Source organism: Arvicanthis niloticus, chromosome 10 (genome assembly GCF_011762505.2).
Source record: "Arvicanthis niloticus isolate mArvNil1 chromosome 10, mArvNil1.pat.X, whole genome shotgun sequence".
In the NCBI taxonomy this organism is placed as follows: Eukaryota; Metazoa; Chordata; class Mammalia; order Rodentia; family Muridae; genus Arvicanthis; species Arvicanthis niloticus.
This window is the reverse complement of record NC_047667.1, coordinates 13,539,663-13,557,014: the sequence shown is the minus strand read 5'-3', so window position 1 is coordinate 13,557,014 and position 17,352 is coordinate 13,539,663. Positions and strand designations below refer to the sequence as shown.

The following is a 17,352-nucleotide window of genomic DNA, read 5'->3' as shown; positions in this document are numbered from 1 at the left end:
TGAAAGGTATCACTCATATTAAAAATGGGTCTCCCCACTTGATTTACATAAAGAAGGAAAATCTCCCACAGGTATGCACGAAGAGCTCCACTACAGAGGTTCTAGATTCTGTCCAGTTGACAATGAACACAAGCCTTCATGCATAAAATATGTGTTCCATACTGTTGTGAAGTATATAAAGTGAGAAGGCATATAACAGACTATAATGTCTGACTGTAAGAGAAATGGTGTATGTAATTCCCAAGGACAAAGAGAAGATAAATTTGAATCACTAGAAAATCTAGTCTTGTTTAGGAAAATGAGAAATACCAGGTTCCAAAATAAAAAAACAAAATAATAATCAATGAATCCATCAAAGGAAGACTTGTTATCTGAAAAGGACAAATGTTTTCCTAGTGTTACTTATCACTCTTCCGTGTTTAACAATCTTTCTGCCGTGTGTACAAGAAAAATTATTTGTCTTCAAACAAACACAAAAATGAGAAATAAAAATTACCACTAATATCCACAGAAAGGTATTAAAAGGACTTTTGTTTCTGTACCAATAACCAATTGATTGAATGATATTCATTTATTGGTGCCAATGAGGTGGCTCAGAGGATAAGGGCACTTGTGGCGAAGCCTAATAACCTGAGTTTGACTCCTAGCCTAGTCTTGCAGCTCGTTCTCTGATCGCCACACAAATGTCATGGGTAAGTGACACTTCCTTCACCCACACACTCTCCTATATGTCTGTTTAAAAAAAAAAAAAAAAAACTAAAATGTGGGCTGGCAGGATGTCTTAGCAGATAAAGCCCTTGAAGACCACAGCTTGCATCCACAGAATGCACTTAAAAGCCAAACATATGTAGCAGTCTGTCTTTACTCTTAGAACTCAGGGGAAAAAAGTAGAAGATCCCTAGACAAGCCACATAGCCAGGTTCATCAGGAGACCCTGCCTTAATATATAAAGAGAAGAGGTGTTATGGACCCAGCATCAATGCTGGCCACCACATAACAAGCACACATAATTCTACTTGCACCTACCTGTACCAACATGTCCACCCACATATTTATGAAAATGCTTATGCATATGCCCATATGATTCATGCACATGTGTGCCTGTGAGTTCACACAAGCACACACCCCCAAACACATACATACACACACACACACACACACACACACACACACACACACACTGAGCTGAGCTGGTAGTGAGTAAAACAATACCAGTGAAAATGTACCTTGCATTAGCAAGTAATTTCTTTGCCACAGCTCAGCTCCACATAGAAAAATCATCCCCAGGAAAAATCACCAGCATTGTTTTATTGCCTTGATGGCCTTATATATGTCACCAAAGGCTGTGAGGTGAAAGGAAGACGTGAGGTGTGTAAATATAACAAGCAGAGAGACTCTCTCAGACTGCAACTCAGTATGAATGAGCTGTTTGTCAATATCCGCGGGTCTCTGGTGAGCAACAGGAATGACTCTGAGGATAGTGCAACTCTGTCTCCTTCCACCAGAGATCATAATTGGGCTATGAATTTTTATAACAGGAGAGTCTTCCTGTCGCAGACAGAGAGTGACAGAAAGTTTAGTTAACAGGAAAAAAAAAAAAAAAAAAAAAAAAAAAAAAAAAAAAAAAAAAAGTCCAAAACAGGCAGAGTTGCCTGTTGCCTGCATGGATAGCACTTGAATAGGCAATGCCTCTTTCTTCCTGTCCGTTTCTTTCTTTCTTTTTCTTTTTTTAAAAACAAGCCTCTGTTATAGTTTACCAGCTAAGACCCTATGAAATATGCAGCTCATTTCTGAGTGTTGCTCACTGTACTGGTTTTCTGCTCAAGGACATAAGAGACTCTTTAGCACTGTGGGGGAATTTGAGAAGCCTATAGAGGTGAGGATAGGTAATTTATAAATCAAAACCAAATGATAGCAAATGGTATGAAATAAAGTTTCATCTTCATGTGCAAAGAGCTAATTGGACCCATTTCATGCCAGGTCTCTAAAGCTTGGCTTATAAACTCTGTCTCTCTGGTACTCTGCTCATTACAGACACTCAACAGGGGACCAGCACCTGCTGGAGAAAGCCCTCTGAAGGCAGGTTGTTTGTGGCAAGGCAGATTTACTTAGGGAAAAAAGAGAGAAGAGAGAGGGGGCAGCTATGCAGGTAGCTGTTTTCAGGGTCACATTTGTTTTATCTGTTTATCTGAATTTGAAGAGTTTGTCTCTACTCTGCTCTGTAAAATCTCAAGGCATTTTTGTCTTCCTCTGACATATCAGAGTTTAACTGGGCCTTATTTATTACTTGCTTGCTGGTAGAGAGTAAATTTTCCTTCTTTGTCGCTGTGCCTATAATTTGAAATGGAAGATTAGAACAGATAGAACATGCCTATTTCTGGAACAATCTATCTTTGCCACTGATGCTGAATTATTTTAATCATATCTTGAGCCAACTCCCTCATTATCTACTTTCATAACCTGTCCTCAATGATTCAACTTCATCTTCTAAGGGAAAGGAGATCCAGTGTAGAATCCCACCTCTGAGACACTGGCAGCCAGCTAGAGATGCCCAGTGGTGATCTCTGCATTTCTGTATTGCGACAGTTTGAGAGGGTGTCTCTAGGAATCCCAGTGGTCCATTGGAGAAGGCAGCTGTGTAAAATGTGTCTTCATGGGAACCTGAAGCCATTCAGTTTTCACAGTACAACAGTAGACTTGAATTTTGTAAATTATTCTGAATGAAGCAGTCAGTTATCTATCAGAACATATGAATAACCTTTAAGAGGAGTATTCATCAGGTGTTTTTAAGTCATGAGAAAATGATTTTCTACCACTGGAACAGGAAACGAAACTTATTACCCACTCACAAGTGTTATAATGCCCTTGCTTTAGTTCCTCCAAGAAACAAAATAAAAGAATGTTCTCAGAGGTACCCCAAAACCTCATTATATTTTACTGTATTTGAGTTCTGTTGTGTGTAAGTATGGTACATGTGTATGCATGGGTTCGTGTGTGTGCATGTATGTGTGGTGCCAAGGAACATCCATGTGCATACGTGAGGAGCCCAGTGGTCCATATCTGGTGTCTTCTTCTGTTGGTCTCTGTCTTACTATTTGACACATGGATTTTTCCCTGAATTTGTAACCTGCTGGTTCAGCAAGAATAGCTTGCCAGCAAGGCCCAGAGGTTCTTCTCCTTCTACTTCTCCAGTTCTGGGATTACAGGTATGGAACCACACCAAGGACTTTCACTAAGTGCTTAGGATCCGAACTCAGGTCCCTGAGCTTGTGCAGGAAACACTAATTAAGCAATCATTTCCCTAACCTCATTATAAAGCTTTTCATTTTCAGCACAGCTTTGTCAATTAAATGTTAATTTTACATTTATGAATCCCAAAGATACTAATAAAGCAATAAAATTACCAGGCAAGTGAGTATAATAAGAAACTACTGTAAAATGTATAGGTAAGTCTCTTTTGTGAGCTAACTCATCTTTTTTAATTTTATATTTATTATTTTGATAACGTCATACAGGAGTATTGCACATACATTACTACCACCCCTCCTTTCTTCCTCCAGTTTCTCTTGTGTCCACCTCATTACAACATTCGTGACCTCTTTTTTGTTACTATTTAATTAATTACTAGAAATATACACATTTATATACTCACAATCTAAATTTCCCCACTATGCTGTAAACATAGGTAGATTCACAAAAATGTACATGTAAAATCATGCAGATTTAGAACTAGTAAGGATCTTAGTGGTGATCCAGTGTGAAATTTTTAATTTTACCAGACAGGGGAGCAGAGGTGGCTTCCCTTGGTTCTTATCTCCACAATAATGCAGCAAGAACAACCTTCTGCCTGCCTAAGCCTGGATGGGAACTACAAGCACTGATTGTCCTATGGATATTAGATTATGAATTAGTATTTGTGCCTTTGTCTTTAATGATGCTGTAATCAGAGACCATACCAAACAGAATTGCAAACATTTCTTAGAAAGAAATATCTACTTTTATTTTTCCTGAACAATGTAACTTTCCTTTCAGTAAGAAACCAAGTTGGAACTAGAAAAGCTATCATTATAGTTCCAACTCATTCACTCACATTTCTGAGGGGGGGGGAGAGAGAGAGAGAGAGAGAGAGAGAGAGAGAGAGAGAGAGAGAGAGAGAATTTGAGGTATTCAATTTACATGGGATTAAGTTTCCAAAGTTTAAACTATAGGTATCCATGTCAAAAGGCAAAGACTCAAAGAACCTATTCTTAAAAGTGAGATTCTCTCTCAGGCAGCAGAGTTAGTGAAGCACGTAGCAATTTATGTCTTGATTTATAAGTAAAGTAAATTTTATACTGAATACTAAAAGAGGATGCAAGTTCAGCCACTGAATTCAATCCAATAAGTTATCCCAAATGGAAGCCGCTATTCCTGCCTCGGACTAGCTCCATGTGAAAGAAATCTGTCATAAAGTAAGTTCCCTCACGTTGGGCAAATTGTGCAAAATGGAATCGCTTGAGAGGACTCGTATACTCCAATAATGAAGAGATGAGCAAAATGTAAAGATGGACGCATTTTCTGAATAATGCATGCTGTCTCCCCAACCACTCAAACGATATAGAAGGGGAAAATCTGGGTTGCTAGATTTATGGACTAGCTATTTTACTTGTATTTCATTTTTATATATGCTTTATACTTTTACAGCAAGTAAAATCATTCCCATCAAAACGTTATTTCTATTCAAACAGAACAAATAGAACATTCACAAGAAGCTAGGAATCACAGATGTTTGAAAAGTAAAGGTTTCCGTTCATTCAGATTTGTTACTATGACCATTGGGGGGTAAACATAATTTTTGTAGTAACACAATTAGCAAAGGCAGAAAGCTGACAAGTGAGCGATTTCAGGGATAGAGTAACTGGGACAGGAAGGGATGCAGTACTTAGCTAACCACACCCCCACCCATTTACCCAAAACCAAGATCTCAGTTCTCTTCTGGCCAACTACGGAATTTATCAAAGGGCCAGCTGGTAAGATGGCTCCGTAGGCAAGGATGCTTGCTGAAAATCATGAACGCCAGAGTTCAAGCCCCAGGACTGACGTGATTGGGCGAGAAAACCAAGGCTGGAATATTTCGCTCCCTCTTGCCCTTTGCAATCCTCTGTGGACCCAGAAATCAGGGACTAGGACATTGCTTGTGTTCCATTTACCAAAATATATTCCTCTGCGCACCTCGGACAGAGCCACCTGCAGGTGCATGTGGGTGAAATTAGTGACCTTTGATAATTATAGCCCACAGTGCTCCACTTCTAAACTAGGCTGACTTTCTGATTTTTAACAGGGCTCCAGGTCCCAGGCTCCACGCTGTAGGTTAAGCTCTTGCATACAGGAAGGCAAACGGAGAGGATCAGAGCCTTAATCCCCCCCTCCCCTTATCTCCTGTTTGGACAAATGCTCAGGGAAACATATCTGGAATGGGAATGGTTGAATGGCGAGGAAGAACATTTTTAATGTATACAGTAAAAAGGATGTGGAAAGAAGAATCATGTGTGGTTAATGTCATTTTTTATTTTTACAAACCTTTAGGGATTCCATTGCGTTACCCAGGCAGCCATCTGGGAAATCCAAGCTGGAGGTGAAAGCCTTTCTATTGCCTTAAGTCAGTAGGCGCACACCCTCCGGTCACCATATGGGACAAACGTCTCCGGTGTAGACAGGTGTTGCACACGCATAGTGGGGCTCCAGGCGGGGGATCCCCCTCACATCCCCCTCCCCTGCTACCCCTGCTTTCTCGAAGTGCTGGAGCATGCCTAGTGGCCGCTCTGGAGCCACGAAGGGTTTTGCACTGGCTCACTGCTCCGCTTCTCCGGGTTTTATCCAGAACCCGCGGGGGGTGGGCGGGGGGGGGGATAGGGGGAGCCCGCAGAGCCAGGCGGCCTGGGCTACACGAGTGGGGAACGCGCGTACGGGGCTGTCTCCCGCGCGCTTTATGGTTGCTCGGGAGATGCTGGAGCGCAAAGCCTGGCTACTGCTGCTGCTACTGCTGTTGCTGCTGCTGCTGCTGCACCTAGAGCGCTGAGCACCGCACGGGGAGCCCCCGAGGGTCGGTGGCGGTGCGGGTGCGCGGGTGGCGGACTGCGGTAGAATGAAAGCCTGGCTCCTCCGGCGTTGCAAGCCACCGCTCCGGCGCGATCAGGTGCTGGCAGCCAGCCGCCCGCCGCTCCACTAACTTGCCACTTGGTCGCGTCTGGTGTCTGCATTTTCGGGTGGTGGTGGGGGGGCGGGGACAGTGGGGAGTCCGAGGATCTGCGGTAGTCGAAAAGAGGGATCCTGCAAAAGGGGAAGTCTACTTGCCTCTGCTGCCGCTCTTCGTCCCCTCCCTGGCGCTCCCCTCCCCCCCAGTTCCCACTCCCCCACCGCTGCCGCCGATCCTCTCTTCCGCTAATTCCGAGAGCGACGGGGCGTCTGTGACATGCGATCGCTTGCCAAGTGACGGTCCCCGAGTGTGAAGTGCCCGCGAGGAAGTGTGAGCTCCGACGCGGGCGGCAAGGGAATGACAGCCATGAAGCAGGAGCAGCAACCCACCCCTGGGGCCAGGGCAACCCAGTCGCAGCCAGCGGACCAGGTGAGAGTTGGCCTCTAGGGACTATCCCCTCGGGAGGGGTGGCTCCAATCAGCCACCCTTCATACACTCACACACACACACACACACACACACACACACACACGTCCCTCAAGATCAGCTCCCACGTTTGCCTCTCTTCATCTTCCCTCCGCCCTACTCGCAGGCTCTCTTGTCTCATCCATGGACCCAGCAGGAACTTAGAGCATTCTAGTGCGCTCTGGGGCCGGGCGACGGGATGCTCAAGGTGGACAGCCGCGGGGAAGGGGGCAGAGAGGTAAAGCCTGGAGATATGCCTCGGCGGAGAGGCTGTTGTGGGAGGGAGGGGTGATTTGTTCTGCCGTGGGGAGTCTTGACTTTTCCTGAACGCATTTTGAATGGATCTAGAGCGATCCTGGAGACTGTCTCTTGCACAGGTCAGCCCTGTCTCACTGTGGCTCGGACACGCGCTGGCCAGAGATACTGAAGTAGGCGAACGACCTTTAAGCTATCAGAGTTTCCCTTCTGTTTTCTTTTGAGAGACCCGTGATAAAGTCTGCCGGGTGGAACTGAGCGTGAGGGAATAGAAAGACATTTATCATTCAGGGTGGCAAGGAAGGTACTGGCTTTGGTGGTTTGTTGGGTCTAGATGTGTCAGGTCTGCAGAACTAAAGTGCCCTGTATTGGCTGATTGGTTATTACTGTCCCTTTTGTGCCCTTTGGTACCTGCCACCCCTTTTGGGGTTAGTTGTTTGGGTCTTTAGAAAATCCGTAGCCTAATGTTATGGAGAAATGTCTGTTTTCTGTGTCTGGTTTGGGGGAGATTTGAGAGTTGGGTCATGCTTTTTCCTAAAGTTGGAGGGGTCAGGAGCGAGGTGATGCTCCATCGAGGAGGGAGGCTGTAGAGAGCGTGAGGAGGTGCGATCATGTTTACATCAATTACAACTGGACTAAGAGAACCATTCTTGGTCAGCGCAGTGCTATGGAGCTAGATGATCCCGCAGCGAGATGCAGGAGGTGGAGCGCCAAGCTCTTTGCTCAAGGAGCGCACTGATGGTGGAAGGCTGCTAGAGGCGTTTCAGGCATAGACACACAGCTCTTGGTTAGAAGTGGAGTGACTCGGCAGGGGTAATGTGCAAGGCAAGTAGACCCCAGCTCTTCAGCTCTTGGTATTCTAAACACTGAAGCTTGGAGGAGCTGTCCAAATTGCCCAGAGCGATGCTGAAGCAGATGAAGGGATGCCAGGGAGGTTGTTATTAATATTCCAGTCTTGGTCATCTCTCCTGGCTTGTGGTCTCTTTCCTCCCTCCTCCTCCCCAACCCATCTCCCCGTACATGTGTTTCACACAGGTGGACATTTTTCAATATTTTACAGCTGTCTCTTGCTCTCTTCGTTTAGTGAGGTAAAAATTGCAGAGTTTATAAAGCGTTTGTTGCCTTAAACCATCCATTCTTTGCCCTTTGAAAAGAAGGCAGAGATTAAAGCATTATTTCATAATGTCCCCTCTTCTTATACCTCTTCGCTGTGCCCCTCCCCTGTCAGCCCACATCACAATGTAGAGACTGGTTAGCAGACTTATTGAAAAATATTACAGGAAAGGAGCATGGATGTAACATTCCCCTTACAGGCTGAAGTCTAAATTTCATCCACAAGGCTTGGACTCTCCACAGCTACTGGAGTGATGTGACCGATAAGACTGGTTAGCCAGGAGAGAGTCTCCACATGAAATTTTTGCTCACTAACCTGTGACACCAGCTGGTAACTTGAGGTGCTGCAGACAGCTTCTGGAAAGGTGGGGGAGGTTTGCAAGAGGCAAGGCAGATATACAGAAGTTCACTGTATGTATGCCTGGCAAATCCCTTTGTCAGGATTAACCTGACACTTAAAAAAAAATTCACATGGTAAGAGAAGTTCAGGTATGGATGCATTTATTTCTCTAGTATGCATATTTTAATGTCAGATATTCAGAGAGTGGTCATCTGCAGAACTCTAATTCTAATTGGGTGTTTTTAAGAGACTCTGTGCTTGTAAATGACTCTGAAGTGGGAGTAGAGTGCATCTGATCCATGTATTGGGAGAGGCTGATTTTGTAAAGGCAAAGTTAGGCTGATTTAACTATTGCAGTAGCCTCATAGGAGGCTTTCAGAAATCCCTGGGGAATCCCTTTAGCTAGCACTCTCCCTGTCCAGAGACTAATATATAAAATGATGGCCATGTAATGTGGGTGATTGTTGTGAATACGTTAAGGTCTGGAACTCACAAAGAATTGAACAGACTCAGTCACTATGCCTTGAATTTCAAATAATTAGACAATGTTCATACCATACTCAATATGTTAGAATAATTGTACTGGCAACTATGATACTTCAAAGTAAAAAAATTCATAAATTTAACTTAACTAGTACCTTCATGCAATTCTTTTCAGTGATTAAACAGAAGGCATATTCCAGCTACTCACTCCCTGTGTATTGATTCTGAATGGTTTAGACTTTTGACTGTTGTCCAAAAGGCCTTTCACTTTCTGTGATAGAAGTGATTTTCATGAGCCTCAGCGAGGACTTGCCCTGTGGCATCTGACATATGTGCATTTAGCACGGGGCAAGAAAAGTCATTCTTTGCAATGGCAGTGGTTAGGGGTCATAGAATCTGGTAACTATCATAGCCTATAAAGGGCTTTCTTTTCTGCTTCCTCTTGTCATTTGCTGTCCTCTGTCACATTGGCCCTGACCAGAGGCAACCCATCCTAAGAAAGCAGCAGGGGCTGTGGACATTTTTTTAAAATATTTTCAATCATTGCCAATATATTTATCATTTTAGTCATCACCCTTTTTAAATAGCGCTTGATTCATTTGTTTTGCTAAAAGACTGAGTGCATTTACAATAGTTGTTTTTATTTTCATAACACTCTACATTTATAAAAGGTTCAAAAATAAATACTCTTGACAGGCTCAGATACAATCACATCCACTTACCATGATCAATTCCTCACTTTTTATTGACGGATCTAAAGATTTTGAGTGGCCAATTATAGCTCATTGTTCTCAAAGAACAGCCTCCTCTGAAGCTGTCCGTTGCTGTGAGTGCACAGATGTTCTTGAGTTCAGCAGGAAACACTTATCAAATGTAGTTTCCTGTTAGACTCTCAAAGTAGCGTTTTGAGGTCACTTTTGTTGCCTTCACTTCTCACTTAAGGGGTGGTACCAATGCCCGTTCAAAAAAAGTTAAGCCTTGAAACCAAATTTGTCTTCTGAACTGGTGACATGTCTAAACTTGGCTCATTTAAATTGAATGTTCCACCTCCTAACTTCTACACAGTCACAACAACATATTCTCATGAGAAGTAGGCAGAATGATTGCAAACTTTGCTTTGTGCATGTGTGTACATATTACCTTGAATGGTGACTCTTTAAGTCACCAACCACTGTGCAAATGCTGCCTCTTGAAACGTTAAAAATGAACTAGACATATGGTTAAATAATCTAGAAACAATGAAACAAATCAGGTAGATTACCATAAATACATTAGGAACTTTAGAAAATGATTTCAATCTCACTTCTGTGAGGTGTTCCTAAGGTTTGTGAGTTTAGCCAGGCAAGGTTTTAAATTTTTTCTCATTCCACCAGGTGGCGCCCTTCTGCTGACACCATCTGTGACAGTTACCTCCTGAGTGCTTGGCTTTCTTAAAGCCAGAACAAAACAAAACAAAACAAAACAAAACAAAACAAAAACAACTGTGGGCACACACAAAACTCAAAGTAAAAGAACAAATCCTCTTTCAGAAATAGAACTAAGCTGTAATTTTTAAAACAACTGTTTTACACAATGATAAAAATTGTGAATTTTTCTTTTAAGCATTCATTTTTAGTAGCAGAGTAAGTTTTCACAACGCACATGCAGGTCTCCTAATAACTAACTTATTGTCAAGTTATGATGATGTTGAGCATGTTTTAAAGGAATAAGTCACTATAGATATTCTGCTTTGACCATTAGGTAGTACTAATGGAAAGCGTTTTGACAGGGTAGTTGTTATTCAATGTTTTTATTGCAGCTTTGTCTAGCAAACTTGATTAAAATTTTGAAATGTACACTAAAGACTGAGTTGTAAAAAAATGTTAGTGTTTCTTCTGCTCATATATAAACATGTCATATGTAGTAAAATTTATTATTTTTAGCATACAGTCTTGAAAACACTTTGGAAGGGATTCTGAAAAGCTTGTTTGAACCAGGTCTGTAATCACAGGCACTTGGTGATCCGGAGTCCAGACCAGCCTGTGGTTCAGAGCAAGAGTGTGCAAAGCAAACACAACACAACAGCAAGCGCATATAATCCCTCTTACACAAACTACCTGGGGGCGTATCATTTTCTCCTAACTAATGTTTAAAACATACCATGCAATTTCCAGTGAGAGTACTATAAGATCTGGTCAGAAATTATAATTTTGGATGAATAAAGATTAAGCTATGATATGAAACAGAATGTAAATTTTTCTATTCTTTGTCTTTCTTGGTGTGTGTGTGTGTGTGTGTGTGTGTGTGTGTGTGGGCATGTATGTATGTGTGTATACCACACTCATATCAGCATCTTCCTCTTTTGCTCTCCACCCTATGTTTTAAAAGGCAGGAGATCTCACTGAACCTCAAACGGTAACTCACTAGTTAAACTAGATGCCCCTAAGCTCAAGGCTTTTCCTCCGAGTTTCTGCTCCTGGATCTCCTAACTGTGCTGAGAATCCCAACTTGAGTTCTCCCCGTTGGAGTTCAAGCAGTTTACTGGCTGATCCTTCTCCACAGTTCCCTATTTTTGGTACTTTTGGAACAGTCTTGTTATGTACCCCAAGATTGTCTTGAACTCCCCACGTATCCTAGGAAGTTCTTCAACTCTCCTGAGTGCTGAAGTGACAGGTGTGACCACCCTACCTGGCATTTTACTATCTCTTAATTTTTTACTTCATGCATTTAAACATAAAACACTAAACTTGCAAATGTATGAACATAAATATTTTATAAGTAAGTCATTTTATATACTGAATTAAGAACAGACCACAAAAATCCCTTGCTGAGAATTATCTGCTTTTATGTTTATCTACTTATTTCAAGGGATGAACAAACGACACATTTAAAAATTAAATTATATAAAACACATTAAAGGAAATTGTATTATGAAATATTAATGCCACATTATCTTATGCATATTACATAAAAATAAAATGTTTAAGCTAATTATCTCCTAAACTGAGGAAAATAAAGCCATTCCTAAATTTCAGTATCTTGAGTTATTTCAGTATCTTGAATTATTATTATTGTAAAATGTTATAAGTCTTAGTATGCAAAGCCATATTTCTTTTATTTAGCATATACGTAGACAACTTTCATGGCTGTGATTGGGAGCTTTTGAACCACTAATCACAAATATTTAGAAACATTGGACAGTTGGTATTTGCTAGAAGACCCATTGATCCAGCTTTAATTTTCAATTTGACATGAGGTAGAATCACCTGGGAAAATCGTCTCAGTGAGGGTTGGTCTGTAGGTGTGTCTACGGGGATGATAAATAAAACACTACACTGACATCACCTGGAAGTGGGCAGCACCAGCCCTTGGTCTTAGGCTCTGATACTACGTAGCAGACAAAGCCCACCGTGTAAGTAATATGCATGCATTTATTTCTCTGCTCTTATCTGTGAATGTGACTTGACTAGCAGTTTCCCAACAGTTATGGACTGTAACCTATAATTATAAAGCAAAATAATTTTTTTTTACTTTCTTTTACTTGCTTTTCCCCAGGGTATTTCATTATAGTGGCACAAATGAAGTTATGGCAGGCAGGATGATTTTATATCTTCATTTCTGCTGTGAGTGATGGAGACGGTTAGAACTTCACATGTTTCTTATGAGGATTAAATGAGATAATGAGAAAAAGAAGAATGCCTGTCTCACACTCGCTTCTCTCAATAAACGTGAGGGCTGGGAATTGGAGCCTAACCTAAATTTAAATAATAAAAATAGATCATAAGATACCTGTAACAGATACTTTGTAGTTCATAGACTCTCACTGCACATTTGCCTGGTTTGTCTGTGAGTGTATTATGTGACAATCTTCGCACTTCAAGATATTCAGGTTTTAAAGTATTCTCTTGCATCTCAGAATGCAATCCTTCAAAATCCATCATCCCATTCTCTAACAGACCAGGCTAAAAATAAATGTAGGCTAGTTTTCTAACATTTTAATTAGGTATCAAATGCGTTGCATATAGTTTCCAATGAAATTCACTTAGTCAGATAATTAGTATGAAAAGGAGAGTATTTGAAAAACTGATGTGATTTACAAAGCTACATTTTAGAGAAATGGCCATGAAACTCATGTCTTCTCAGGAAATACTCAGGACTCAACCTTATCAGTATTCCTCTGGATAGGGGAGGGACTCATAAAGCTTTACCCATCGCTCACTGAAGAACTACTGGTAGTTAATTGCTCCTAGGAAGAAGAGTCCAGTTTTTTCCTTTTTCTTTTTATTTATTCTTTGAAATTTTCATGTATCCACACAATGTATTTGATGATATCTACCCTCTTTCCCCCTTCGTCAGTTCCTCTCAGAGAATCTCCATATCATCCTCTTGATTTCATGCCTTCTCTTTGTAATTTTTAGAAATAATTAATTTTCTTAATTCCACCAAATCTTATTAGTACACTGTCTTTCAATAAGGGCTTTGGGTCATCCATGGTGGCATTGAGATCCTACCAGTAGTGCACTTCTAAATAGAAGTGAATCTCTGTCCTGCAGCAGCCATCAAGTATCAGAGACATTTTTCTTCAGTAGTGTAGCCACTGGTCAGTTGCTCATGATCCAAAAACAAAAGAAAACAAAACAAAGCAAAACAAAACAAAAAAAACCATCACACTCATGCACATGTCTATGATTCTAAGTAAACCCAGAGGGTCATTAATAAAAATGATATGAAAGCAGAAAGGGTACTTGTTGGAGGAAAAAGAAGGTTTGGTGACATCATCAAGATGTCTTCGACACATGGAATTGTCAAAAAGCAAAAAATATTTGCAAAAGAAAAAATGTATAATAAAATCTTTTAAAAGAAATTTCCATGAGTATCATCAGAGAAATGATGGTAAAGTAGTATGTAGCACTGCAGGGTGGATGTCTCTAGCATCATTGGTGTTAGGAGGGCTAGAACAAACATAGTCAAAAGATATTTCCCATGTGAAATTGTTCACAGTTGTTCCAATGAAATGTATATGCCACATTCACATACTGATATTGAAATTACTCCCACATGTTTTCTTGCTTGCTGAATGACTTTTTGAAGATACTAGCCATCAAGATACATGAACTTGGTTATTATTATTATTCCCAGTAAAGTATTAACTCTAAATTACTTTCAGGATTCATTTTATTAAATTAAGGTGTGTGTGTGTGTGTGTGTGTGTGTGTGTGTGTGTGTGTGTGTACATGTGAATGCAGTATCTTCAGAGATCAGAAGAGGGTGTCAGATGTTCTTAAGTAGGAATTATAGGTGACTGTGAGGGAAACCACCATGAATTATGGGAACTAAACTCAGGTCCTCTGCAGGAACAGCAAGTGTTCTTAAGGACTGAGAAATATGTCCAAGACCTGCTTTCAAGATTTTATTGGCCTGGTTTCCATAGGTTTGGGCAATAATTAATGTATTTGTATGGTGTGTGTGTGTGTTTTGTGACATAGGTGTTGTGTAGATGCATGGACACATCCCTGTGAATGTGAAATTGCCTGAGAAGATGTATAGGATGACAGAAGTCAACATCAGATATTTTCTTCCCATAATCTCTGAGGTGTCTTGAGACCCTGAGATCTACTGTCTCTGTCTTCCCCAGAGCTGTGGTCACAGGTGCATTCTAACATACTCAGCTTATCACATGGGTACTGTGGATATGAACTTGGGTCCTCATGCTTGCATACAAGCACTCTACCCTGAGGGCCAGCCCCAAATGTATTTCTTTTTCCATGCAGAAATTAAATGATCTCTAAAGCATTCTCTCTCCATGGTAGGTATCTTTATCATGAACCACATTCTCCTAAGAGGTGATTATCATTGCTAGGCACAAACACACACAGAGATGAGTAACAGGGTTTGGGGAAGTGATAAAGTAGTTAAGATAAAGATCTGTCATACAGTCATCTCCTGTTGAGCTGTTCTAGAGGCTCAGAAAATTTTAAGTTTCCACAAGGAATATGAAATCAAACATCAACTGCCACTCTAATCATTCTACATTTATGTAAGGCTGATAGAAGGTTTTATCTTGGGTTATACAGCTCAGAAATTATCATTCAGTGTATTCATTGTTATGTCTCCTACATGATAAAGTGAGCTTCTGTTTACCATGACATAGTTTATCTAAAATAGTAAAAATGTTAATAATTTTGAACTAGTGCTCAGATAATATGTGTATTCCACTGATAAAAGCAGAACATGTTTGTGCAAACAGAAGAGGAAAACACTAAAGGATTTTGCAGATTTGGTTATTCAGAGGCAGGGAGATAAAAATGCAAGATGAGCCGGGCAGTGGTGGCGCACGCCTTTGATCCCAGCACTTGGGAGGCAGAGGCAGGTGGATTTCTGAGTTCGAGGCCAGCCTGGTCTACAGAGTTAGTTCCAGGACAGCCAGGGCTACACAGAGAAACACTGTCTCTAAAAACCAAAAAAAAAAAAAAAAAAAAAAAAAAAAAAAAAAAAAAAAAAAAAAGAAAAAGAAAATTACCAAAAAAAAAAAAGCAAGATGAAGGGTTAAGGGCAGAGTTAGAGGTTGAAGCTGCCTACTACTTATGGTGCCTTCCACAGTTTATCAAAAACCACACTCATGTGGCTTCAACAGAAGGAGGGTGTGGAGAAAGCTGAAAGAGTTGCTCACATGACTTGTGAATAACCAAGAAAGGAAAAAAGAATATTTTTACATTTGTATTTTCTGGCTTCTAGACCTTAGTAAGCATCTTGAGATGCTTTTCTCTCTCTCTCTCTCTCTCTCTCTCTCTCTCTCTCTCTCTCTCTCTCTCTCTCTCTCTGTCTCCCTCTCAAGACACTCTCCTGCTCTGTGTGTGTATGTTTGTATGTATGTGTATGTGTGTGCATGTGACTCTCTCTCTCTCTTTTTCTCTCTGGGATGCGTGTGTGGGGGGGGGGGTGTGCATGCACATGTGAACACATGTGTGGTGGATGCTGAAGTTCTTCATTTTGGCCACCTTCCTCTATCATCTTCATCTTATGTTTTGAGACAGAGTTCTTCATTGAATCCAAAGCTTGCTGTCTTAGCTAAGCTGTCAGGCCAGTGAGTCTCAAAGACCCACTAATCTCTGCCCAACCCCCAGAGCTAAAATTATAGACACATATTGCTGCCCTTGACTGCTAATGTTGGTACTTGGGACCTGAACACACACTAAATTCATTCAAAGTATAATTTAGCAATTTTGTCAACAAAAATGTTTTGCAAATATGTACCTGTACCTTTGTCACTAAATACATGTATATAAAGACAGGCAGTGGTGGTTTACGCCTTTAATCCCAGCACTTAGGAGGCAGAGGCAGGAGGATGTCTGAGTTCGAGGCCAGCCTGGTCTACAGAGTGAGTTCCAGGACAGCCAAAGCTATACAGAGAAACCCTGTCTCAAAAAAAAATGTATATCACTTGACATATATAGATGTGCATATGTGGTATTGAAATACACTCAATTTTAATCCTACATTATTATAGTGGATTAGAAAAGCAATCCGTGACAACTTCACTTTTTTGTAAGATTTGTGGATTGACGATTACTTGTTTTCCCAAAAGACTTGAAGTGTATTATTGAAGTACTCTTGATTGATCATTCTCTTTCTAGAAGTTTACAGCAGGTCACAGAAATGACAGCCTTGTAACTTCATTTTAGTTGAGAACTTGTGATAAGCCACATGGACATTTTTGAAAAGCTAGGCCACAGACTGGAAAAATAGTTCAATGATAATAATTCCTATTGTTCTTTAAGAGGACCAGATTTGGCAATACAAGCATCAGCACTGGCATCAGACAGCTGACAAACACTTATAACTTTAGGGCTCTGAATGCCCTGCGGGCCCTCTATACACACCTAAAGTGAAAAAAAAAATCATAAAGATAAGTTAGTTGAGTTCATAATAAAAAGTGAATCTACACAGGGAAATGCTCTCCTGACAAAGTCGGACTTTAATATCATTGTAATTTCTCATACCTATTGATTTCTTAGGTTAGAACAAATAGCTATGCATGAGGTTACAAGAAAGCAAATGAAGACAAGCGAGGGAAACAGTCGTTTTTATTAGCTTCATACATATCTCCTTTTAGAGAGCTAAATGAACATTCGATTTTTTTATTTCATTCAGTGTGTGTCTGCCTTGAAAAGACCAGGGTGACAAGGCCGGGCTAAAATTGAGAACGTGAATGGCAGGCTTTTTGGTAATTTATTTGAAGACAGTGGACCAGGGAAATCACTAACAGTTACATTGATGATGCCAACATGGGGGTGTTGGCCTCCTTCTTGGTAGAACGTGAGGTTATGTTCAGCAAGAGGAACTGAGTAAGTAAACACTGTCAGGCCCATACATATCTTAACCGTACTCCAAGTGCAGAAATAAGTTATAAAATGCAAGACATGGATATTGTGCATTTATAAAGAGTAGCATAATTTTTTTCTTTATTTAATTTTTAAATATGCATGAGTGTGTGCCTGGTTGTCAGTATGTGCTTGTAAATGCAGTGCATACAGAAGGCAGA

General features: G+C 40.9%; 1 protein-coding gene and 1 long non-coding RNA gene across 4 annotated transcripts in view; one reads left to right on the top strand and one right to left on the bottom strand.

The window, feature by feature from the left end:
• The window catches only part of Dpp10 (dipeptidyl peptidase like 10), a 1,470,448-nt gene that overhangs the window by 766,243 nt on the left and 686,853 nt on the right, over positions 1-17,352 (top strand). The window contains exon 1 of one of the 3 annotated variants that reach the window (XM_034513030.2): positions 5,904-6,604. The exons of 1 other annotated variant lie outside the window; for it this stretch is intronic. In XM_034513030.2, the coding sequence (XP_034368921.1) occupies positions 6,533-6,604 (72 nt within the window). In that variant the 5' untranslated portion in view covers positions 5,904-6,532. Of the gene's footprint in view, positions 1-5,903; positions 6,605-6,697; positions 6,879-17,352 lie in introns of those variants that run through there. One more of the 3 variants, XM_076941052.1, reaches the window with a different exon arrangement.
• LOC143443645 (uncharacterized) lies at positions 5,967-6,493 on the bottom strand. Its single transcript, XR_013112786.1, has 2 exons — positions 6,397-6,493; positions 5,967-6,309 (listed from the first exon to the last, which is right to left on the bottom strand). It is a non-coding gene; the product is annotated as an uncharacterized LOC143443645 (long non-coding RNA).